The sequence below is a fragment of the Theropithecus gelada genome, chromosome 3, assembly GCF_003255815.1.
Source record: "Theropithecus gelada isolate Dixy chromosome 3, Tgel_1.0, whole genome shotgun sequence".
Taxonomy (NCBI): Eukaryota; Metazoa; Chordata; class Mammalia; order Primates; family Cercopithecidae; genus Theropithecus; species Theropithecus gelada.
This window is the reverse complement of record NC_037670.1, coordinates 9,300,255-9,324,895: the sequence shown is the minus strand read 5'-3', so window position 1 is coordinate 9,324,895 and position 24,641 is coordinate 9,300,255. Positions and strand designations below refer to the sequence as shown.

At 51.4% G+C, this 24,641-nt stretch overlaps 2 protein-coding genes across 2 annotated transcripts; one reads left to right on the top strand and one right to left on the bottom strand.

Annotated features, from left to right (window-relative positions):
- Window positions 1-8,402: 8,402 nt before the first annotated feature.
- On the bottom strand, window positions 8,403-9,584 carry DNAJC30 (DnaJ heat shock protein family (Hsp40) member C30). The gene has a single exon (XM_025380679.1). It carries the CDS (start codon window positions 9,556-9,558, stop codon window positions 8,878-8,880), a length of 681 nt encoding a protein of 226 aa, XP_025236464.1. The 5' UTR covers window positions 9,559-9,584; the 3' UTR covers window positions 8,403-8,877.
- Window positions 9,585-9,696: 112 nt separating this feature from the next.
- BUD23 (BUD23, rRNA methyltransferase and ribosome maturation factor) lies at window positions 9,697-23,890 on the top strand. The gene is made up of 12 exons (XM_025380678.1): window positions 9,697-9,802; window positions 9,902-9,939; window positions 12,406-12,501; window positions 12,588-12,670; window positions 12,770-12,866; window positions 16,318-16,414; window positions 17,999-18,049; window positions 18,629-18,714; window positions 18,920-18,965; window positions 19,287-19,345; window positions 23,287-23,376; window positions 23,495-23,890. Exons 1-12 carry the CDS (start codon window positions 9,755-9,757, stop codon window positions 23,547-23,549), a joined length of 846 nt encoding a protein of 281 aa, XP_025236463.1. The 5' UTR covers window positions 9,697-9,754; the 3' UTR covers window positions 23,550-23,890.
- Window positions 23,891-24,641: the final 751 nt, after the last annotated feature.

Below are 24,641 nucleotides of genomic sequence, written 5' to 3'. Positions count from 1 at the left end.
AGACACAGTGGCCCGCTAGTATGGGCACAGTTCAAGCACTGAGAGTACCCACTTCAGAACCTCCATCCCACCTTGGTCTTGGTTCTACTCTTTTCACTGCTGGCACTTCCGCTGCTGGAGGCCAAGGGACACCAGAACTGCTGAGTTCCTGCTGAGATGACCGAAGACTGAGCAGCCTTGGAAGACCTCTCCCCCGTGCTCTCCTCAGCACAGTCTGGGGCAGGCTGGGCCCCTTTTGCCCTGGCTTCCTGTTCCTGGTGCAAGCTTCCAGGGTGCAAAGCAGTCTATTCCCACGAAAAAGTACTCTTGCCCCATTTTTCTGAAAATGCATGGGCCTCTGCTGTTTTTTCATTTTTGTTTTTGAGATGGGGTTTTGCTCTTGTTGCCCAGGCTGGAGTGCAACGGAGTGATCTCAGCTCACCGCAACTTCCACCTCCCAGATTCAAGCCATTTTCTTGCCTCAGCCTCCCGAGGAGCTGGGATTACAGGCATGTGTCACCAAGCCCGGCTAATTTTGTATTTTTAGTAGAGACAGGGTTTCTCCATGTTGGTCAGGCTGGTCTTGAACTCCTGACCTCACGTGATCGGCCTGCCTTGGCCTCCCAAAGTGCTGGGATTACAGGCGTGAGCCACCGTGCCTGGCCTTTTTTTTTTTTTTTTTTTGGCTCTCCTTCATGATGGACATGGGGTAGAGTTTGCAACTGAAAGGGAAAAAGGGGCAAAGGTTGGGCAGGTCTGAGCCTTTCTCCACTATCATGAATTGGGGAGCAGCCTTTAGGAGGCAGCAGCTACCAGGTTGAGGCTCCCATCCCCAGGGCAGGTAAGAAGCAGAGAAAGTTGAGACATGGACAAGAGAGGGACTAGGAAGAAGTGTTACCATGGGAACCAGATGGGGTCCTTCAGAAGGCCTCCCACACACCTCGTCTTGCACAGAGCTGATTCTGCTTTAGAGGGGCTGGCAGTGAGACCCCTCTGTGTTCAGCTTCAGCCTGAAAATGATCGCAGGCAGGTGAGGATGGACACTACCAGAGTGGAGTGGGCCCAGTTCTGGGTGGCCATGGAAAGGCTTCCAGTTGGGTGGTTTGAAAAATCAACCCCTTTTGCTTGAAGGTACATGGAATGTTCTGGAAGGTTCTGGAAGGTATAGCACTCTGGGCCCTTCCTTTTGCCTAAAACCTTCTGGAACTTGCTGCTTCCAGATTCTGGGGGTCCCAGGAATGTCCCTGGCTGTGATCTTCTGTGAGAGAGAACAAACTTGAGGGTCTGCATCAGGGGGCTCATGAGAAAGGTCCTACCTATTAGATACCACCTTGCTTTTACAAAACAAAAACAAAGACGTCTCCAAATAAAACTCCCACCCCTTTTAATAAAAACAGAGCTCCCTGTTCCTCAGGAAAGTCTATTATGTATACCTCCTTGTTTGGGAATCACTAGCTTCTGCATTTTTCTAACCTTCCCCCTCTTGTTTTCCAAATATGAAACATAGTAACATTAAATGTGCTTTTCCTTTTTCCTAACCAATCAAGGCTCACTGAGCTAAGCAGGCTCCAACCAGTGTGGGCTCAAACCTTCACCACTGAATCATGTAGTCCCTGCAAAGCCATGGCTAAGAGCTTGCCCCTGACCTCCCAGGCTAGAGAATCGGATGGTTTCTAAGAGACCCAGCTGGACTTGCTGCAGGTTTATCTCAGCGTATACAAGGATTTTACACAAAAAACGGAGGGAACTGGTGTTACTGTACCAAAGGGCCTCTGGTCATGTCTAAGCTTATCATTGCTGTAGACCTCTCCAGAGATTCTCCTTGTCCCACAATGAAAATAAGATTTCACTTAACCTCCCTGCATAAAGTGCAGGCTCTTTGCAGCAACATATGATACAGGAATTTGCAAACTGAAATGCCTACAGGGGCCAGGAAGGTAACACAGAGGGGCAAAGCAGTCCCTTTCCAGGAAGAAACACTCCTGCCCCTATTCTTCTGAAAAATGTATGGTCCCTCTTTACTTTTTTGCTTTCCCTCTTGATGGACGCAGGGTATAGAAATGTTTTTCTGCTATGGGAAAAACGGTGCAAGTGTGTAGATAAAAGGCCTTTTACACTTCACCCCTATTGGTGGAAGTGCAGCAAACTGGGGCGTGATGTCTCATCTAAATGGACAAAATTTGTTGTCTTTCTTTTGAGACAGGGTCTTACTCTGTCACCTAGGCTGGAGTGCAGTGATGTGATCATAACTTACTTGCAATCTCGACCTCCCAGGCTCAAGCCATCCTCCCACCCCAGCTTCCCAAGTAACTGGGACTACAGGTGAGCGCCACCATGCCTGGCTAATTTTTGTATTTTTTTGTCGAGATGGGGTTTTGCCATGCTGCCCGGGCTGGTCCCGAACTCCTGGGCTCAAGGGATCCGCCCACCTTGGCCTCCCAAAGTGCTGGGATTATAGGCGTGAGCCACTGTGCCTGACCTAAAAGGGGAAATGCTACTGAGCTTCTCCTACAGTGCTAATGCAGGTATGTGAACTGCATGGTGGCAGATTTTCTCATTTTTTGAGAGATTAGAAATCTGTTTTTATGGGGACGGTGGCTCATGCCTATAATCCCAGCAGTTTCGAAGGCCGAGGAGGGTGGATCACTTGAGGTCAGGAGTTCGAGACCAACCTGGCCAACATGGCGAAACCGTCTACTAAAAATACAAAAATTAACCAGGCGTAGTGGCACGTGCCTGCAGTCCCAGCTACTTGGGAGGTTGAGGCAGGAGAATCATTTGAACCCAGGAGGTGGAGGTTGCAGTGAGCTGAGATTGCACCACTGCACTCCAGCCTGGGCGACAGAGTGAGACTCCGCCTCAAAAAAAAAAAAGAAAGAAAAAAAAAGAAATCTGTTCTTATGCCCAAGTTTTGAATGTTGGGTAAAGTTGTTTTAGGACACTGTGCCAGCCAAATACTGTCTGCAAAGTGGCTGTGGCCTGTGAACCCCAAATCCCAGTCTGCTCTTCGTACTCCTCTAACAGGCCTTTCCTGCCATTTTTTTTTCTGAGATGGAGTCTCACTCTGTCACCCAGGCTGGAGTGCAGTGTCATGATCTTGGCACACTGCAACCTCCGCCTCCTGGGTTTAAGCTATCCTCCCACCTTGGCCTCCTGAGTAGCTAGGATTACGGGTGTGTGCCACCATGCCTGCCTAATTTTTTTTTTTTTTTGAGGTGGAGTCTCGCTCTGTCACCAGGCTGGAGTGCGGTGGCGCAATCTTCGCTCACTGCAACCTCCATTTCCCAGGTTCAAAAGATTCTCCTGCCTCAGCTTCCTGAGTAGCTGAGACTACAGGTACACACCACCATGCCCAGCTAATGTTTTGTATTTTTAGTAGAGACGGGGTTTCACCATGTTGGCCAGGATGGTCTTTATCTCTTGACTTCGTGATCCACCCACCTTGGCCTCCCAAAGTGCTGGGATTACTGGCGTGAGCCACTGCGTCCAGCCAATGTTTTACATTTTTGTTTGAGATGGAATCTTGCTCTGTTCCCCAGGCTAAAGTGCAGTGGCGCGATCTCAGCTCACTATGACTTCCTCCTCCCAGGTTCAAGCGATTCTCCCGCCTCAGCCTCCCGAGTAGCTGGGATTACAGGCACCCGCCATCATGCTTGGCTAATTTTTATTTTTATTTATTTTTTTTTTTTTTGAGACGGAGTCTCGCTCTGCCGCCCAGGCTGGAGTGCAGTGGCCGGATCTCAGCTCACTGCAAGCTCCGCCTCCCGGGTTCGCGCCATTCTCCTGCCTCAGCCTCCCGAGTAGCTGGGACTACAGGCGCCCGCCACTGCGCCCAGCTAGTTTTTTGTATTTTTTAGTAGAGACGGGGTTTCACCGTGTTAGCCAGGATGGTCTCGATCTCCTGACCTCGTGATCCGCCCGTCTCGGCCTCCCAAAGTGCTGGGATTACAGGCTTGAGCCACCGCGCCCGGCCTAATTTTTATATTTTTATAGAGACGGGGTTTCACCATATTGGCCACTCTGGTCTTGAACTCCTGACCTCAAGTGATCCACCCACCTCGGCCTCCTAAAGTGCTGGGATTACAGGCGTGAGCCACCACACCCAGCTATTTTTTTGTGTGTTCATAGCAGAGACAGGGTTTCACCATGTTGGCCAAGCTGGTGTTGAACTCCTGACCTCAAGTGATCTGCCTGCCTTGGCCTCCCAACGTGCTGGGATTACAGGCAAGAGCCACTGTGCCAGACCCTGAAACACCTTCTTTTGTCTAAATTGGCTGTCCCCTCTCAGGGCTAAGGATGTGAATGTTGAAGGGACAAAGGCAGGATGCGAGAGTCAACCCACCACAAGACTACTGACAGGACCCTAGCCTTAAGAGGCACTGGTGAGGTGGCTAGATCCGTAGCGCGGCTGTGACCTCAGGACAGATGGTGAGAGATGAGCTCTCTGCATGCACTGAGCATGTCTGGCATACGCAAGGTCTTGAGATCCAGGCTCAGTTCTCACCATGGTTTGCAAACGTTAACAGAGGGACACTCAGCTGCTTTGCACAAAACCACGACGGCTGCAAGCTGGACCTGAGAGCTGAGCTGCTAAGGGAAGGCAAGGTGGGTGTTCTCCCATGATTTTGTTTTTCTTTTTCTTTTTTTTTTTTTTGAGGCGGAGTTTCGCTCTTGTTGCCCAGGCTGGAGTACAATGGCACGATCTTGGCTCGCCGTAACTTCTGCTTCCCAGGTTCAAGTGATTCTCCTGCCTCAGACTCCCGAGTAGCTGGGATTACAGGCATGCGCCACCATGCCCGGGTAATTTTGTATTTTTTTAAAGTAGAGACGGGGGTTTCTCCATGTTAGTCAGGCTGGTCTCGAACTCCTGACCTCAGGTGATCTGCCCACCTTGGCCTCCCGAAGTGCTGGGATTACAGAGGTCAGCCACTGAGCCTGGCCTGTTTTTCTTTTTAGAGATGGGGTCTTGCTGTGTTGCCCAGGCTGGAGTGCAGCAGCTATTCATACACGAGATCTTTACACACTACAGTCTTGGACTCCTGGACTCAAGCGATCCTCCTGCCTCAGCCTCCCAAGTAACTGGGACCACAGGTGCACACCATTGTGCCTGGCTTTCCCTCATGATCTTCCCCATGGGCAGGTGGCAGTGTGTGACTTCATCATGGTGCTGAGGAACTGAGAGGAGGCAAAGGCCAGGATAGGGCCAGCTTTTCTAGTGCACTGAATTCGAGTGTGAACTGAGGTAGCACCACCACTTACCAGCCGTCCCTCTCTTGGCCTGTTTGCACGGGGTCTGGCGACCTTCCAGGAAGCCCAACTGTTTGAAACACAGACCTCTTCCATTTCCAAAAAAGCGAGTGCTGGTGGCCACTCCGAGTCAATTGTGATCCAGTAGGACAGCTCTGTGGCCTGAGGTAAGCTACTCCCAATCAACTTGGCTCATAGAGAAGTGCACTCAATGAATGAAATGCCGGAACCTCAGAAGGAAGAAGGAGAAACCCTACTTCCTCGACACTGGTATCTGTAAAGGCCCATCTCACCCAGCAATAAATAAAGGGCAACAGAGGAGAAAGAGCAGTTTGGCTCAGAAGAAATAAAGTCCCAGTCAAGCCCAAAGACGACACCACAATTGCCTAGACATGTGCGCCTTTGGTTCCTGTCTTGTGGCCTGCCTCCCCATTTAGGAACCATGCCTGCTGCTCACTTGGCCTCGTGCCATACTTGTACCCCCTCCCCACCGCACTGAGCACAGCCTGGGCCAGGCTGGGCCCCTTTACCCTACTCCCGCATCCTAGGTCCAAACTTCTAGGGAGTTTTGCTTGTTTGTGAAAAACAAAGAAAAAGGACTAAGGCTGGGCATGACTGAGCCATCCTCCACAACCAGGAATTACGGAATAGCCCCTAGAAGGCAGGGGCTAAGGTCATGGCCGATTTCAGCCTCCGCTTGCCAGGTAGCAGCAGAGAAAGACTGAAGCCAATCCGAGTGGGTGGGGGAGAAATGTGACCATGGAAACCTTTTGGGGGTCCTTCAAAAAGCCTCCCACACATTCCCCTTTCCATGAAGAGCACAGGCTGCTTCAGGGCAGGCAGGGAGTGGGGCTCCTCAGAGGTTAGCTCTGGCCTACAAAACCCTGAGGCGTAAAGGGATGGGCATTATGGACTGGGCCTTGTTCTGGACCAGGGGAGAGGCTTAGGGTTGGATGATGGTTTTTATACAATACTTTGCTTAGAGTTTCATGGAATGTCCCAGAAGTTTACCTTAGTCTGGACCCACCCCTAGTCTGAACCTTCTGGACCTTTCTATGTACCCTAGGTTCTGGGGCTCACAGGGAACGTTCTTGGCTGGGATCCTGACTGAGAAAACAAACTTCAGAGGTGGAGCTCAAGGAGCCCATGCTATTAGACCACTAGTGCTTTACAAACCAACATCAAAACAAGGCCACCTGTTTCGCTAGAAGAAAAAGCCCCTGCCCTACTGTTTCCATTGTGCCTGCTTTATTGGTTGAGAAGCACTAGTTTCAGAACATTTTGCTAAACTCCACTTGGTGCAGTTTGTTTTTCCAAAAAAAAGTCTCTGTCCTGTTTTCCAAATATGAAACATAGTAACAATATATGTTCTTTTAAAAAGTACATATCCCCTCCCCCCAAGTCCAGGCTCACTGAGCCAAACCGGTCTGAACCAGATTGGGCTCAAATCTTTTTTTTTTTTTTTTTTTTTTGAGATAGGGTCTGGCGTTGTCGCCCAGGCTGGAATGCAGTGGCAGGATCGCAGCTCACCGCAACCACAGCCTCCCAGGCTCAAGCCACCCTCCCACTTTAGCCCCCTGAGCACCTGGGACTACAGGCACTTGCCACACCCGGCTAATTTTCGTGATTTTTGTAGAGGTGGGGTTTTGCTGTGCTGCCCAGGCTGGTCTCCAACTCCTGAGGTCAAGCGATCCACCCGCCTCAGCCTCCCAAAGTGTTGTGCCAGGCCCCAGATCTTCACTATTGCATCATATCGTCGCTGCAAAGCCCTGACTAGGAGCATACCCCAACCTCCAAGGCAAGAGATAATCGAATGGTTTTCCTTTTTTTTTTTTCCTTTTCCGGATAGAGATTGGCACAATGATGGAATGGTTTTCAAGAGGCCAAGTAGGACCAGCTGTGGGTTTATCCCATTCTACCTGAGGATTTTACACAATATATTGAGTGCAGGAATTGCATGCAATTATTGCACTCAGTAATATACCAAACCACTCCTAGCTTTGTTTAGACCCTAGACTTGGGCCCTCATCCTTCTCATAGACCTCTTGCGAGGATTTTCCCCTTTTACAGATTTACACTCAGTCCGGTGCATAAACACTTGAGCACCTACATCTCACAGCCAACTCAGTGCCGACATCCAGTGACTCACAGTTAAGAGAGCTACAGCAGCAGCTCTGACCAAAGTGATGACCAACTACTTAACATGAATTAGAAACAGCGGAAAAAACAACACACCTTTAGCTAGCTCTGCGTTGAGAACCAAGTCTCCACCTTAAACACCAAGCCCCCGTCCCTCAGTAGTCCTGTGTACTCCCAAAGCCCCAAAGTTTACTGCAGCCTCAAGCAGCCTCGTCTAAAAAATTAAGGGCCTGTGATAAGCATTGCAGGTTAAACAGGAACAGGGACTCAAGTGCAGAGTTTGTCACTCTGTTTCTGGGAGGGGAGGGGCTGCACAGTGCGCAATGGGGCTGGTAAAGGGAGAGCCAGGTGACAGCCACACTGTCCCAAGGATGAACCTGGCCCTGCTAGCATCATGCTGTAATCCCTATGGATTAGAACTATGGCTAATAGGCCGGGCGCGGTGGCTCATGCCTGCAATCCCAGCACCCTGGGAGGCTGGGCGGGTAGACAGCCTGAGGTCAGCAGTTCGAGACCAGTCTGGCCAAGATGGTGAAACCCGTATCTACTAAAAATAACAAAAAACTAACCAGGTGTGGTGGCGGGAGCCTGTAATCCCAGCTACACAGTCAGGAGGCTGAGGCAGGACAATCGCTTGAACCTGGGAGGTGGAGGTTGCAGTGAGCTAAGATCGAACCACTTCACTCTAGCCTAGGCAACAGAGCGCAAGACTCCACCTCAGAAACAAAACAAAACAAAACAAACCCCAAAAACTATGGATAATAAAGCATGACAGACCTTAAGATGCCAAATGATTTTCTCCTCTGCTGTCATGCCCACAGAGTAACTTCTCCAAGGTCACACATTAAATACGGGCACAGGAACACTCATTCCTTATGCTCAATGACTTTGTTTTCTCACTCCCACATGCTATCAACAGAAGGGGGAGTGCCCCAGGGGCCTGACCTTAGCTGAAGGAATGGCAGGCTCTCCACTGATCCCATTCTTAACCTGGACCAGGTCTCACCTGCGGCTTGGGGAACTCACAGAAAGACAAGTTTCGTATAACCCCGGACCTTTTCTTTTGGCAGCCAACAATTGGTCACATTGCACATTTCAAGGTTACAGAGGAGGCCCACCGTACACACGCGGGGCAAGAGCAGATAAATCTTGCTCGGAGCTTTACAATAAAGCTACAGCGAGTGTTCCAGAAGTTGACTACATCTGGAAGCAGGAAGACAAACTCTGGAAGAAGTACCCTAGAGACTCCAGGAACCCCTTAACTCCTGGGCTTTCGGGACACTTCAGCGTGGGGCCTTTTTCTTAAACGTCGAGAGACCTCCTTTTCTGGACCATAGTGGAGGGATGTGCAGGTCATCGGCTAAGCTGGGCGGGTCGGGGAGGGCAGGGGGAGTACAGTTCCTTCGGATCTCAGCAGAGGTTAGACTATCAATGGCCAAGGGTTCAGAGGCAGGAAAAAAGGCCGTTTTTGGGGGGTTGGCTGGGGACACTCCCCTTCCCTCCTCTCTCCGATTAAATATAAAAGCCGATGATGATGAAGATTGAGAAGACGAGGAAAATGGCAGCCACGTCTCGGGTCTCCTCCCAGCGGAGGCCTTTCAGGGACGCATTCTCCTGCCTTTTGCGAAGGGCCTCCCGCCGGGCCCTCAGGCGCCGTTCCCGCTCCAGTTGTTCCCCGTAGTGGGCCTGGTAGAAGGCGTCAAAGTTGAACATCGTGCCGTTGGCGCCGGGGGCGGCCCGAGAACCGTAGTAGGTCCGAGAAGTGGGCGGCGGGGGACGCGGCGAGCCGGGGTCGGGTGCGGGCGTCCTGGAGGGCCGGACGCCGGGTCCGCGCAGGTCCTCGTCGCTGAGGAGGCCGCGATCATACTTACGACGGAGGGTGGCACTGCCCAGCACCACGTAGGCCTGGGAGATGCGCGTGAAGCGCTCGGCAGCCTCCGCGCTCCCAGAGTTGCGGTCCGGGTGGTAGAGAAAGCACTGACGGTAGTAAGCCGCCTTGATTTGGGCCTGCGTGGCTGTGGAGGGGACGCCGAGCAGATCATAGAGCGCCGTGCGCGAGTACGAGCAGTCGCCCTGAGAATAAGTCCTCGCTCCCAGGCCCAGGCCGGGTGTAGAATTTAGTGGAAAGCCACGGGCTTGCAGCAACCTCCACGGTAACAGCCGCGACCACCATCCCGTGCGCATGGCTGCCATCTTGAATTGATTAGGCGGGCGGTGCAAGAGAAACTGGCCAATGAGAGGCGCCGGTTGGTCGCTCTGTAGCCAATCATGTAATGGGGGCGGGCGAGGAGGGGTGGAGCATGCGTATTACCAAGCGGTCGCCGGGCTGATGACATAAAAACCGGGTTCCGGGAACCGCCAGTCGCAGGCGTGCTGCTGAGGCGTGAGTATGGCGTCTCGCGGCCGGCGTCCGGAGCACGGTGGACCACCGGAGCTGGTAAGTTCCGGGGCCCGCGGACACCCCTCTTCCCACTTCTACGGCCGCCGCGTCTGAATTTCTCCACTACCTGCCATTTCTTTTTCTTTTTTTTTGCAGTTTTATGATGAGAAAGAAGCCCGGAAATACGTTCGCAAGTGAGGGGAGCCCGAGTACTGCGCGGTGTCCGGGGGTCGGGAAGCGGCAAGTTGTCCCGGTTGCTGGCGTTGCCCGGAAAGCTCGTGGAATTTGGGGGTGCGGGGAGGGAAGGACCCGGGTGGGTGCCTTTTCTGTTTCTGGTAAATCAACTTTGCCGATCTCTCTGGGCCTCGGTATCTCAGCGTTGAGGTAGGGGTGATCGCGCTTGCTTTTCCGTGGGTGGTTTTTAAAGTCGAGTGTGACAACTTGTCGTAAGCATGTGGTAAAAGAGGCGCTGGGCGGTGGGTACGGGCGAGGGGTCAGTCTTGGTCGGGGGAAGGAAGTAATTGGTGTCCGTAGGATGCTTATCGTGGCGCCTTGTTTGCCAATAAATGTTCGCGACAGCCGTTGGTGTGTTATTGTCTGAATTTCATAGAGGGTGGTTTGTACGAACTACAGAGTTGTGGCCAGGTGGGGATGGCTCACGCCTGTAATCTCAGCAGTCCCAGCGCTTTGGGAGGCTGAGGTGGGAGGATCGCTTGAGCTTGAGAGTTCGAGACCAGCCTGGGCAACGTCGCGAGTCCCCGTCTCTCCCCAGAAATAAAAAAATTAGGCGGGCGTGGTGGCTCCCCTCGGCCTCTCCAGTAGCTGGGACCACAGGCGCGCGCGGTGGCGTATTTTTTTAAATTTTTTGTAGCGACGGGGTCTCGCCGTGTTGCCCAACGTGGTCCAATCCCAGGGCTCAAGTGATCCTCCCGCCTTTGTCTCCTGAACTGTTGGGATTGCAGGCATGAGCCACCGCACCTCGTCTTTAAAAAAAAAAAAAGAAAAAAAAAAGAGATGGGGGCGGAGGCGGGCGCAGTGGCTCACGCCTGTAATCCCAACACTTTGGGAGGCCGAGGCGGGCGGATCACCTGAGGTCAGGAGTTCGAGACCAGCCTGGCCAACATGGCGAAACCCCAGCTCTACTAAAAACACAAAATTAGTCGGGCGCGATGGCGGACTTCTGTAATCCCAGCTAGTCGAGAGGCTGAGGCAGGAGAATTCGCTCGAAACCGGGACGGGGAGGTTGCAGTGAGCCGGCATCACGGCACTGCACTCCAGCCTGGGCGACAGAGAAAGACTTTGTCTCAAAAAAAAAAAAAAAAAAAAGGTATTTTGTGATTTTTCCATGCTTTTTCACTGAGAGACTAGCCCTATTTAAGTAAATAGCTATTGGCTGGGCGTGGGGTCTCACGCCAGTAATCCCAGCCCTTTGGGAGGCCGAGGCGGATGGATGACCTGAGGTAGGGAATTCCGAGACCAACCTGGCCAACGTGGTGAAATCCCGTCTCTACTGAAAATACAAAAATTAGCCAGCCTATGGGAGGCTGAGGCAGGAGTATCTCTTGAACCTGAGAGGTAGAGGTTGCAGTGAGCTGCAATCGCACCACTGTACTCCAGCCTTGGCGACAGAGTGAGACCCTGACTCAGTCAATCAATAAATAGCTATTGGATACCGTTTCTTTTTTTACGGACAGGGTCTGTCTGTTGCCCAGGCAGGAGTACCATGGTATGATCCCTGCCGACTGCAGCTTCAGGCCATCCTCCCCAGTAGCCGGAACTAGAGGCACTCGCCACCACGCTGGCTGAAATAGCTTGATACTTTTGTGTGTGTGTGAGACAGGGTCTCATTCTGTCGCCCAGGCTGAAGTGCTGCAGTGGCTGCAACCTCGCCTCCCGGGTAGTTGGGAACTACAGGCGCACCACTTCACGCCCGGCTAGTTTGTGTAATTTTTTTGTGTAGAGGGGGTTTTGCTGCGTTGCCCAAGGATCTGGTAAATTGCTCACGGGATCCGTCCGCCTTGACCTGCCAAAGTACTGGGATTATAGGCGTGAGCCACCAGGCCCGGTCCTTACTGCTGACTTTTTATGTCGATTATATGTTGAAGTGGTACTTTGAACATATTGGGTTAAAGAAAATACGTTATCAAATGTATGGGGTTAAAAATATGACTCCAGTTTCTTTCACCAGTTTTTTTTTGGCTATTGGAAGGCCATACGTGGCTCATGTTGTGTTTCTCATGGACTGTGCTACTGTAGGTTTTTGTGCATTATTGATCCTTCTAGATGAGAGAAACTATGGAGAATAATTCTTGCAGAAAATGTTTTCAACAAATGCTAGAGCAGCCCAGCCTAATAGAGTTGCAGATCCCAATGGTTGTTTATTATTAGGAAAGTGATTTGTTTTTTACACATCTGCTTGGCAGCTGGTACAGTGATAATTTGTTACCACAAAATAACATGGTCCTGAATTAGATGGAATTTGGGGGTCACTTTTAAATAGTTGAATTTGTTGATCCCAACTTAGAAGGGGTCAGAAAAGAGTACCTTGGGATGATTGATCCTTTTTTTTTTTAACTTGGCTTTTTTTTTTTAATTTGGTCTGGGGGAGGTATTCACCCAGAACTCCTTTACCATGTCCACTTGTGTTTCTGCCTTCCCAGCTCACGGATGATTGATATCCAGACCAGGATGGCTGGGCGAGCACTGGAGCTTCTTTATCTGCCAGAGAATAAGCCCTGTTACCTGCTGGATATTGGGTGAGATTCTGGGGCCTGGTTCAGAATGTCTAAGGTGGTGAAGTACTTTTGCAAACTGACCGTGAGTCTGTGATTGTGTCTTCCAGCTGTGGCACTGGGCTGAGTGGAAGTTATCTCTCAGATGAAGGGCACTATTGGGTGGGCCTGGATATCAGCCCTGCCATGCTGGGTAAGTATGTCCTGTCTGGCACCAGGGTGGATTACCCTGATGGGTGTGGAGAAGCCACAGGTATTGTCTCTTTCTCTGATTGCCTTTTCTCTAACGTAGATGAGGCCGTGGACCGAGAGATAGAGGGAGACCTACTGCTGGGGGATATGGGCCAGGGCATCCCATTCAAGCCGGGCACATTTGACGGTTGCATCAGGTGAGGGTCTTCACTTCCTGCTTTTATTTATTTAGAGACAGGGTCTCAGTCTGTCATTTAGGCTCTAGTGCAGTGTCTGTGATTACGGCTTACACTGCAGCCTCCACCTCCTGGGTTCAGGTGATCTGCCCACCTCAGCCTCCTGAGTAGCTGGGACTACAGGCCCATGCCACCATACGTAGCTAATTTTTTTTTTTTTCTGTTGAGACGGAGTCTTGCTCTGTCACCAGGCTGGAGTGCAGTGGTGTGATCTGGGCTCACTGCAACCTCTGCCTCCCAGGCTCAAGTGATTCTCCTGTCTCAGCCTCCCAAGTAGCTGGGATTACAGGAGCATGCCACCACACCCAGCTAATTTTCGTATTTTTAATGGAGACAGGGTTTCACCATGTTGGCTGGGATGGTTTCAATCTCCTGACCTCGTGATCCACCCGCCTTGGCCTCTCAAAGTGCTGGGATTACAGGTGTGAGCCACCGCAATCAGCTTACTTTTTTTTTGTATTTGTTGTAGAGATGCCATGTTGCCCAGGTGATCCACCCACTTGGGCCTCCCAAAATGCTGGAAATTACAGGTGTGAGCCACCCCGGCCACTTCCTGCTTTTAGTCCTGCAGGCCAGTGCTTCCCAAACCTGGCTGTGCAGCAGTCACGCAGATATTTACAAATACACATCCCATGGGATTTTCAGATTTACAAGGTTAGAATAAGGCCTAAGAGTGTATTTTTCTGGATTCTAAAACTTTTCAGTCTGGCCAACACAGTGAAACCCAGTCTCTACTAAAAAGCCAGGCACGGTGGTGGGCACCTGTAGTCCCAGCTAGCTACTCAGGAGGCTGAGACAGGAGAATTGCTTGAACCTGGGAGGCAGAGGTTGCAGTGAGTCAAGACCACACCACTGCACTTCCAGCCTGGGCGACAGAGCAAGACTTCATCTCAAAAGTAAAACTTGTCTACTATTGTGATTATTTTGCATTGCCGGGTTCAGGCACCACTGGTACGGATTCTATGTTGGCTTTGTGTGTCTGGTGGGGGAGGGGAGGTGGTCTTTTAGCCTCTAGCAGCCATTTAGCAGATATCTTGTGGGCCCCAACAGCCATCTTTATTTGCCAACAAATAACTCTGATGGAGAGTGGCGGGGCTTGCTCTAATCTCTTCAGTGCTCCAGAGTCCTTTCTCTGTAATCAGGGTTGGATTAAACATCGGCATAGCACTTTGATAACAGATCTTAGAGCGTTAAAATTGATTACGTTTTCCTTAGGCTGCTGCAATCAGTTCTGTGTAGTTTTTGGTGCAGTGTGAGAGTGAAGGTAAGAAAATAGGGGCGACCTCCTTTGGTTACCCTAGGTTGAGTGGTGGGGATGTGAAGTGGGGAGCCAGGTGAGAGGTAAAAATTTGGATTAGAAGATTTTCCTTTTACATCTTGGAACAAGACCCAGAGGGGTTGGGGAATAATTTCAAGGGTAGCAGATGCTTTTTGGTAATGGTCAGGTGAGGTGTTCTAAGCTGTGAAAAGCCGAAGGCCAGCAGTATGGTCTGTATGTTTCGGAAGGGGGGTGGTCAGTTTTGTCTGTCTTGGGGGAGAGGTGAGGTGGTATAGCACACTTTTTTTTTTGGAGATGGAGTCTCACTCTATTGCCCAGGCTGGAGTGCAATGGCACGATCTCAGCTCACTGCAACCTCCGCCTCCCGGGTTCAAGCAATTCTCCTGCCTCAGCCTCCTGAGTAGCTGGGATTACAGGCGCTCACCACTATGCTCGGCTGATTTTGTATTTTCGTGGAGACAGGGTTTCATCATGTTGGCCAGGCTGGTACTGAACTCCTGACTTTGTGATCCCCCTGCCTCAGCCTCCCAAAGTGCTGGGATTACAGGTGTGAGCCACCGTGCACGGCCCAGACTTTCTTTTGTAAACATTTGCTACATGTAAGACATACAAGTTGCTGTGGAGTACGGGGAAATGAAACAGTCTCTGTGTTTAATACTCTCCACGGTTTATTAGGTGCTTTAGGACTTGGACCAGGCAACTGAATATAAGGCCGTGAGTGGTGTGTGCCCTAGAGAGTCGTGGGGCTGCCAGAGCACAGGAAAGCCTTAGGTGGAGGGGCTGCGCCTTGAAGGCTGGGAGGAATTTGGATAGTCAAGGAGAGGGTTTCCGAGTGAGGGAACAGTGGACAGAGGCACTGACGCTAGTGGGAAAAGGGTCTGAGATGAGAGTGATGAATGAGAGATTCCACAGAAGATGGCGTTGTGTGTGGTTGGTTCCTAGAAGGCACTTAAGTATGTCCTAAGAAGTTTGGGCTTGATGGATGATGGGGAGTTGGCAGGTGACGGGATCAGATGTGTGTTTAAGGAAGGTGATTTTCAGATGGAAGAGGAGGGGGAGTTAGGTGGAAACATTTGAGCTGGTAGCGCTGAGTATTGGTGGGGGGACGTGAAAGTTGGGAGAGGCAGTGGGAGTGGAGGTAGGGCTCTGCATGTGTGTGTACAGCAGAGGGAGGGGAAGGGCAGGAAGGAAGACATAGTGACTGCTTGAGGGTTTTTTTAGTTTATTTTTTGAGATGGAGGCTTGCTCTGTTGCCCAGGCTGGAGTGCAGTGGTGCAATCTCAGCTTATTGCAAACTCCGCCTCCTGGGTTCAAGTGATTCTTCTGCCTCAGCCTCCTGAGTAGCTGGGATTACAAGCACATGCCACCACGCCGAGCTAATTTTTGTATTTTTAGTAGCAACCGGGTTTCACCGTATTGGTCTGGCTGGCCTCAAACTCCTGACTTCAGGTGATCCACCTGCCTCAGTCTCCCAAAATAGTGGGATTACAAGTGTGAGCCACCGTGCTCGGCCGCTTGAGGTTTTAAATCTGGGGGTTGTGAAAACATTTAACAGGTAGAGTGGAAGGGAGTGATTTAAGAGGAAGGGTGATGGGGTGGCTGTGTGTGTGTGAATAGTCTAAAGCCTGTTTCCTTGGATTGGAGGAAGGGAACAAGGAGAGGGGTGTGTGGGCAGACAGTCTTGACATGGAGGAATTCTCAAGTTGAGATGCAGATAGAAACAAGGTTGAGGAAAGGTTTCTGGGACTGACTGAGGGACATGAATGCTGTCCTTCTGTATGTCCTATTTTCCCAGTGTTGTAGAATCATGACCTGCAGTGGACCTGCACTTTTTTCTTTGTCTTTAAATTTTTAAACTTTAAAATACTTTTGAGTAGAGATGGGGTCTTGCTATGTTGTCCAGGCTGGTTTTGAACTCCTGGCCTCAGGCAATTTTGTCTTGGCCTCAGAAAATGCTGGGATTACAGGGCGTGAGCCACTGTACGTGACCTGAACCTGCACTTTCTAAGAAGGGAAGCTGTGGGAGGAGGGGTTTCTCTTGGAGATCCAAGACGGATGATGTCGAGAAGCTTGAAGCGGTGAGGGGAGCAATGTGGATTGCTCCCTTGCCTGACTAGGTCCGTTCCTTTTTAGCATTTCTGCTGTGCAGTGGCTGTGTAATGCTAACAAGAAGTCTGAAAACCCTGCCAAGCGCCTGTACTGCTTTTTTGCTTCTCTTTTTTCTGTTCTCGTGAGTATAAGATCTTCTCCCCATCTGGGTTAGCTGCCTGTCCCTCCGTAGCCCTGCAGGTAGAGTGAGGAAATTGAGGTGTCCCATGATGGGAACGCTACTCATATGGGACCGCAGGACCTTACTGTGGTTGCTTCTGTCCAGGTTCTCAGCCTAAAGAAGTTCAAGCTCAGTGGACTGATATACGCTAATCAAACCCAGAAGTCACTGATGGCAAAATTGGAGACCAATTTAGTAACTTGTAATAGGGCCTATTTCTGTTGATTGGTATTCCTATGTCTATTACTCTGAGTTTTAATGAGAAGTTGGTTTGGGGATCAGAAGTTGGTTTGGTGGCATGGACTGAGCAGAGTGAGGACAAGAGATGTGTTGAGACCATCCAGAGGGGTACCTTCCAAAGTGCCCACATGCTTCTGACTCCTCACTTCTCCCTCCACCTAATTCTGATCCTTTTCCTCGGATGGGGAACAGGATAGTTATTTACCGCAGAGAGAGCCTGTATTAGCTTTATCTTGCCTTTTTAACTAATGATGTTAATTTCAGTTGTTCACTAGGATTAGATGATAGTCTGAGATTTTAAGTCCTAAAAAGGAGTTCTTTTTAAATCTTACTTGTTTTTTGAGACAGACTTTTGCTCTGTTGCCTGGGATGGAGTGCAGTGGTATGATGGTAGCTCACTGCGCCCTCGAAATCTTGGTCTCAGCTTCTCAAGTAGCTTGGGCTACAGGCACACACCACCATGCCAGGCTAATTTTTTACTTTCTTTCTTTTTAGAGATGGTGTCTAGCTATGTTGCCCAGGCTGGTGTTAAACTCCTGGCTTCAAGCAATCCTCCTGCATCAGCCTCCCAAAGTGATGGAATTATAGGTGTAAGCCACTGTGCCAGCTTAAAAATGAGTCCGTTTTGAAGGATCTGAGTGGTTTTTGCCTCCTTAGCCTGGTCCAGCCCACCCCTAGTTTTCCTGGGGTGGACTGCTCCTGCCGATGGCTGGCCACTGGTCTTTGATGGAGTGGACCGCTCCTGCCGACGGCTGGCCGCTGGTCTTTCATGGAGTGGACTCCTCCTGCCGATCTGGCCACTGGTCTTTTCTGGGTTGGACTGCCCCTGCCGATCTGGCCACTGGTCTTGTGTGTCACATGAGTTTTCCTCCTGGCGTACTGGCTTAATTTTGTAGTTCCGAGGGCCTTTATGTTTCCTCTTCTCCCTGCTGGAAGGCTCTTCCCCTCTACGTTTAAACAGCCAGCTCCTCACTCCATTCAAATCTCTGCTCAAGTGTCCATCTGAAACAGACCTTTTGGAACCGAAAGTAAACTGAACCGAAAGGAAACTGTCACTTTGTCCAATTCCTCTTTTTGGAACAAAGGAAAAATTGCTACTGTGAATGAGTTGCCTCCCCTACTAAAATGTGAGCTCCAAAGTTCAGGTTGATCTCTTGTTCATGACTATCCCCAGCCCTAACAGAGATGCCTCATCCATCCATAATGGAAACTCAGGAAATACTCGGTGAATGAAGGAAGGGAGGGTGTCCAGGCCCTAAGCTGATGCGGTCATTTGTAAGACAGTGATGTTCCTGTTTCTTTCAGGTCCGGGGATCCCGAGCTGTCCTGCAGCTATACCCTGAGAACTCAGAGCAGGTGAGTCCCTTGGCTACTGGGTGTGCAGGGGAGCGGGGAGACTCAACAGGTAAGCTGTCCTGGGGAAGCGACAAAGAACCTTATGCAGATTGGCAGGAAAAGGAGAAAACACGCACCTTAGTGTGGCCCCTGATGGCACATTTGATGACGTGATCTCCTAAGGGGGTGGCATTTGCGGAGGTGGGGTGGGATGTCTTCCCTTGGCAGATGTGACATGGTATTATAGATAAGATGATACGACTAATTTCCATAACCAAATAAGTGAATGCCATTTAGGAATGGGGAGAGGGCACCGACAGTTGTCTGTTGTGTGATGTATAATTAAGGAATGGCGGAGCAGGATGTAGATGTTGAAAGATAAATGAAGAGCTGTCCCTGACTAATAACATGAATGAGTCTGGCTTCCAATTGTGGCCATCTCCTTCCTAAACTTGAGTGGAAAGCTGGGTCCCTGCGCTGGAAAGTGAGAATGAGGGGAGTAGCTTTGTTCCGTAATTCTCCTGAGCGAGGTGTGGGCCATGCCTGCACTTTTCTCTACGTGGCTTACAGCGACGTAGAGAATTGCCTTTCTTTCTTCAGTTGGAGCTGATCACAACCCAGGCCACAAAGGCGGGCTTCTCCGGTGGCATGGTGGTGGACTACCCTAACAGTGCCAAAGCAAAAAAGTGAGCGCTGGGGGCTGGTGTGCTGCCTGGGCTGCAGGAGGGAGGGTAGTGGCATAGCCCTTTCAGGCCACTCAGTGGTGCAGAGGAGTGTTGGGGTGTGGGTCACCAGGGTCCAGGCAGGCGGGGTGGGGAGACGGGGTGGCGAGAACTTGTCTCCCTATGGGGTTTCTCCACCCAGTTCTCACGTTGCACTTTCTCCTTTCAGATTCTACCTCTGCTTGTTTTCTGGGCCTTCGACCTTTATACCAGAGGTGAGGGACACTGGGTTTGCCAGCAGGCCTGTGTCTTGACTTCCAGGCAGTGGGGCTCAGCCTGCAGAGCCTGCTGGGAGAACACTGGTGGGGAAGCAGGGCCCAGCCCCAGAGTGCAGAGCCTGGAGTGTTCACGTCCTCTGGAATCCGGAGGCAGAGACCTCTGCTCTTCAGGTCCCAGAAAGGCATGTCGGTTCCTTCTCGTGGGACTGGACCTTGTCCCTGTTGGAAGGGCTCAGGCCTGGGTGTCCGGGCTTCTGGAGTGGGGCAGATGGGTTGAGAACTCTTCAGGGTGACCTAAGTGCACTTTGGTTCCTGCAGGGGCTGAGTGAAAATCAGGATGAAGATGAACCCAGGGAGTCTGTGTTCACCAATGAGAGGTAAAGCAACTGCTGAACCCTGCCCCGGCTGCAGCGGGGGCTGCCACATTTGTTAGACATGGACTTTCTGCCCTCACCCAAGCCTCTCAGGTCACTTGCAGCAGGGACACCAAGGTGGTGGTAGAAACACCAGGCCCCGTTTGGACTGTGCCTGTTTGGGGCTAGGAGTTTGGGGTCCTAGATGTCTGCGGGCAGCCATGCAGCTTGGAGCTCCCTTTGTGAGCCCACACGTACCCCTTCCTCTTGCCACGCCTGGCAGGCTGTCTCCTTCCTTCCTGATGCTGCCCTCCACCTGCATCCGGGACCCTCTCCCTTGGGTGCCGTGGCTCCCCCTTCCCTCCTGCATGCTTGTCTTGACTCTCCTGGGTGACTCCGGTCAGCACACAGGCATGCTGCACAAGTTCTCCTTTTCTAGAAAAGTTCCTCCCTTAGTTAACCCCATAACAACTGCTAGCCGCCCCATTGATCTGCTTGCCTTCATAGCAGAACTCACACCTGCCTCTTTCTTCTTCCCTCCTGCCATTCTCTCATTCCACTTCTCAGGCTGACAATTCTGTCTTACCAAAAATCGTTCTTGTCGAGGCCACCACCAGTTTCTGTCGAGCCACGTCTGGTCACTTTTGACCTTTTTTCTTGTCCTGCCTGCTCAGTAGGGTCGGAGGCAGCAGCACGCTCCCTCCTTGACACTTCCTTCACTTGGCCTTCCACCCATCGTCATGGTTTCCTCAGCCTTCCTGGCTGCTCCTCAGTCCACTGTTGCTTCCTCCTCGAGTCCCGGGCCCAGCCTGGATTGGATCCCTTCTCTATCTGTGGTGTGTAAATGCCAGCCAGAAGTTCCTGACTCCTAAATGTGTATCTTCATTCTCTGCCACCTGGGGTTTCCCAGTGCCTCCTCAGTGTCCATACCTGGACTTTACACGGGTATCAAACAGAACAGCTCTTGGTTTTCATCCCCTAAGCGTTCTTTTTTTTTTTTTTTTTTTTTTTTGAGACGGAGTCTCGCTCTGTAGCCCAGGCTGGAGTGCAGTGGCCGGATCTCAGCTCACTGCAAGCTCCGCCTCCCGGGTTTACGCCATTCTCCTGCCTCAGCCTTCCCGAGTAGCTGGGACTACAAGCGCCCGCCACCGCGCCCGGCTAGTTTTTTTTTTTTGTATTTTTTAGTAGAGACGGGGTTTCACCGTGTTCGCCAGGATGGTCTCGATCTCCTGACCTCGTGATCCGCCCGTCTCGGCCTCCCAAAGTGCTGGGATTACAGGCTTGAGCCACCGCGCCCGGCCTTCTTTTTTCTTTTTTTTGAGACAGGGTCTTGCTCTCTTACCCAGGCTAGGGTGCAGTGGTGAAATCTTAGCTCACTGCAGCCTCAAACTCCTGGGCTCAAATGATCCTCCTGCCTCAGCCTCCCAAGTAGCTGAGACTATAAGTGCATGCCACCATGCCTGGTTAATTTTTAAAGTTTTTGGTAGAGATGGGGTCTTGCCATGTTGTGCAGGCTGGTCTTGAACTCCTGGCCTCAAGCGAGCCCCCTGTCTCAGCCTCCCAAAGTTCTGGGATGACTGATGTGAGCCACCATGCCTGGCCATCCTCCATTTTTTTTTTTTTTTTGAGATGAGGTCTCACTCTGTCATCCGGGCTGGAGTGCTGTGGCTCGATCTCAACTCACTGCAACCTCCGCCTCCCGGGTTCAAGCAATTCTCCTGCCTCAGCCTCCCGAGTAGCTGGGATTGCAGGGGCCCACCATTACGCCCAGCTAATTTTTTGTATTTTTGGTAGAGAGGGGGTTTCGCCATGTTGGCCAGGCTGGTCTTGAACTCCTGACCTCGTGATTTGCCTGCCTTGGCCTCCCAAAGTGCTGGGATTACAGGCGTGAACTACTGTGCCCAGCCTCATCCTCCATTCTTTGCCATTCTTGATTATTCCTGTCTCCCCACATTTCACATCCCGTCAGCCTGTCATTGAGCCCTGCTGTCCGTCCCTCAGTGTGTATCCCCGTGCTGGCCCTCCCTGCTTCCAACAGTCTAATCCAGCAGAGCCTAATCCAGCACTACGCCTAGCCTGGATTGCTGAAACAGCTGACTATCTTGTCTCCCTGCCTTTGCAGTCTTTGCTTCTTGCAGATTATTTTCTGCATAGCAGCAAGACTGGTCTTTTTCTCTTTTTCTAAAATGTAAGTTGTATCTTGACATTACTCTTTCAGTGTCTTCCTTGCAGTTCCGCTCCCCGCTCGGATTGATTTTCCTTAACACCCTTCGCTGCTCTAAGTCATACATACCAGTTGACTTGGTTACTCTTTGTATCTCCAGCTAGAATGAAAACTTGCTGAGGACTGGTATTGTATCCCTGACGTTGACAATAGTGTCTTGTTAGTAAAAAGTGCTCAGTATTTTTCTGAATGAATAGTTGATGATAAGGTAGTGAAGAGGGAGGTTATTTCTGAGTTCCAGTTGACATGAGGGAAAGGTCTTAAGACCTTTAAGACATTTAAGAGGAAAAATGAGCCCCAAATGCACGTGTGGGGAAGGCCCACAGCTGGGCACAGCCAGGCATGTTCCTTGCGTCCACCATAGGTTTATGCTGCCTGACCCCTTGGGTCTTTGCTCATTTCCCTTAGCTTCCCTAGTTCATTCCCCATGGGCAGCTGGGGCCCTTCTGGATGACCTCTTCTCTCAGGGGTCCATCTTGTGCTCCCAGGGTGCACTCCCATCTCCTTCCTCACAGGGGAGGTACACATTGCCTCATCTACTCCATGCATCTTAGGATCCCTTTTGTCCTCACACTGGGGTCTTCAGACGACATGTCCTGAAAGTAAACACGGGTAAGCTGAATGACGTGAGCATCCATTCCTCAGCTATCTGAAAAGTGGGGGTAGTGCCACCCATCTTGGCAGTGTGTTCAGGGTGCCCAGCACATACCTTGCCATCCCTCGTTCTGTAGGCTCACACTTTCAGTTCCTCAGATGAGGTAGAGAGCAGGGAAGGGCTTCTGTTACTGTCACCTCAGTCTAATCACATTCAGGACACCTGTTTATTTTAAATAAATAGGTGAATTAAGAAGTCTTTTAAGCCTTTACCTAATCAGTCTCCAGGCTCTCTTTTTGGCCTGTTCTTTCTTTCCTCCTGGCCTCCTCCCTCCCACGCCTCTCGTGCCTCCTGCAGGGCTGGACCCCCACTTCTCTTGGGACCTGTGCTTTGGGGCACTCCCTGTCTTCACCTCCTCCCTTTAGCTCCCTTGATGACTTTCCCCCTTGCTGCTTCTCCCATGGCCCACCCGTTGGCCCCTCTTTGCCACTCTGCCCTTGCTTTGTACTCCTTGTAGAACCTTGAGATGATGACTCCTGTGTCCCCAGTCCTGCTCTGCAACTGCTCCTGCTTTGTGCTGGCCCATCAGGCTCAGGCACCCAAATGGCAGCTCCTTGGCTTGCCCTGTCTCTGGTTTCTACGGATGGTCACAGGGGTGTTCGGGGTTACCCCAGCCCTCTTTCCTTCTTCCTTCATGCCCCTCAGTCCTTCCTTTTCAGCCTCTCCTTTCCATCCCTGTTTTCCTGCCCCCGAGCTGTGGACCCTAAGCTCCTGCCGTGAACTGTCCACTGTGCTCTTGAAGTTCAGGTGATGATGTGTCACTGCATTGGTAGAAAGCGGCCTGCTTACTGCTGCTTAGCTGCTTCCCAAAGAGGGAACAGACTGCTTGCTGGCGTTGAGATCTCCATGCCTGGCCCAGCCCTCTCCTCTCCCCACCCAACAACCTCTGTGGCCCGGGTGGATGTTATTGGGAAGGAGGGTGTCCAGAGTGGGGACTTGTGTTGTAGGGAAGGTGGAGCATTTGAGGGAAGGGGCATCTGAGGCCACCAGATTCAGAGGTAAGCTTGCCATGGATTCAAGTGGGGGCCAGCTGGGCAGCCCCATCCATCAGCCATCCATCAGCTCATTGCTGTGTCTCCACCACAGGGTCCCATTCAGGATGTCGCGGCGGGGAATGGTGAGGAAGAGCCGGGCATGGGTGCTGGAGAAGAAGGAGCGGCACAGGCGCCAGGGCAGGTGAGTGCCAGCCTGGGAGCTGGCAGGGTGGGTGGGGGGTGGATGCCTGTTGCCACTAAGAGCTCCAGGGCTGCTTTGATCTTTTTTTCTGAGACTGTCCTATTCCTTTTTTGCACAGGGAAGTCAGACCTGACACCCAGTACACCGGCCGCAAGCGCAAGCCCCGCTTCTAAGTCACCACGCAGTTCTGGACAGGCACTTGCCTCTGTACTTTTCTATATTGTTCAGCTGACAAAGTAGTATTTTAGAAAAGTTCTAAAGTTCTGAAAATGTTTTCTGCAGTAAAAAAAAAAAAAAAAAAAAAGTACTCTGGGCCGGGCGTGGTGGCTCACACCTGTAATCCCAGCACCTTGGTTGGGAGGCTGAGGCGGGAGGATCATTTGAGGCCAGGAGTTTAAGACGTGCCTAGGCAACATAATGAGACTTCGTTTCTAGAGGGGGGAGAAAAAAGCTCTTGAGCATCTTATTTTGTTTAAAAGCAAGAAATAAAAATTCCTTTTGTGGAGCTCTGGCATCTCCCAGCTCTGTGATTCTCACCAAACTACGGTTCCTCCTGGTGGGCTACTGCTTAACTCCCCAGGCAGGAATCAGGTTTAAAAAAACTTAACGTGCATGAAAGCATTCTTTCCATTTGCAAGGAACAGAGTCCAGAGTCCTTTAATTTGGGGCTCATACATAACTATACCATAATCACAGCAAGCGAAGTTGGGAAGAGGGCCTGGATGAAATGTGTTTGTGGTGCCTGCTGGCCAGTCTCTGGCTTCCCTTCCTGTGAAGGCCTTGCCAGTCCAGTGGCCCCGGCCTGAACTGTGGCACTGAGCTGCTGCACGGTCAGCTGCCGACCAGCCCAGCGCTCAGATGTCTTGGGCCGATCTCTCGGCCGTCACTGGTGGTGGGAAAGGGCGGGTCCACTGCTCTGGGGCGGTGTGGGGTTGCCCGGCAGGCTGTGATAGGAGAGGAGGTGGAATGGTTTGCCTGAGCCTTGTGCATGTGGGAAGAGGCAAGATCCTGGGCATTGCACTACAGAGCTGGATCAGGTGTTCAGCAGCTTAAGACATTAGGCAGTTGGTGCAGGGGCCCGAGGGGCCGGGTGTCTGGGAGAGGGGTGAGGCTTGGGGCCTGAGGATCCAAGCCCTGCAGTGGGGTCTCCTGCAGGTATCAGATTCCAGGCCTCGAGTGTGGCCTCTGGGCCTGTTATCAGGGAGTAAGGCCTGGATGTTTTCCACTGTATGGCGGGAGACAGGTCTGAGGAAGTTGAAGGTCCA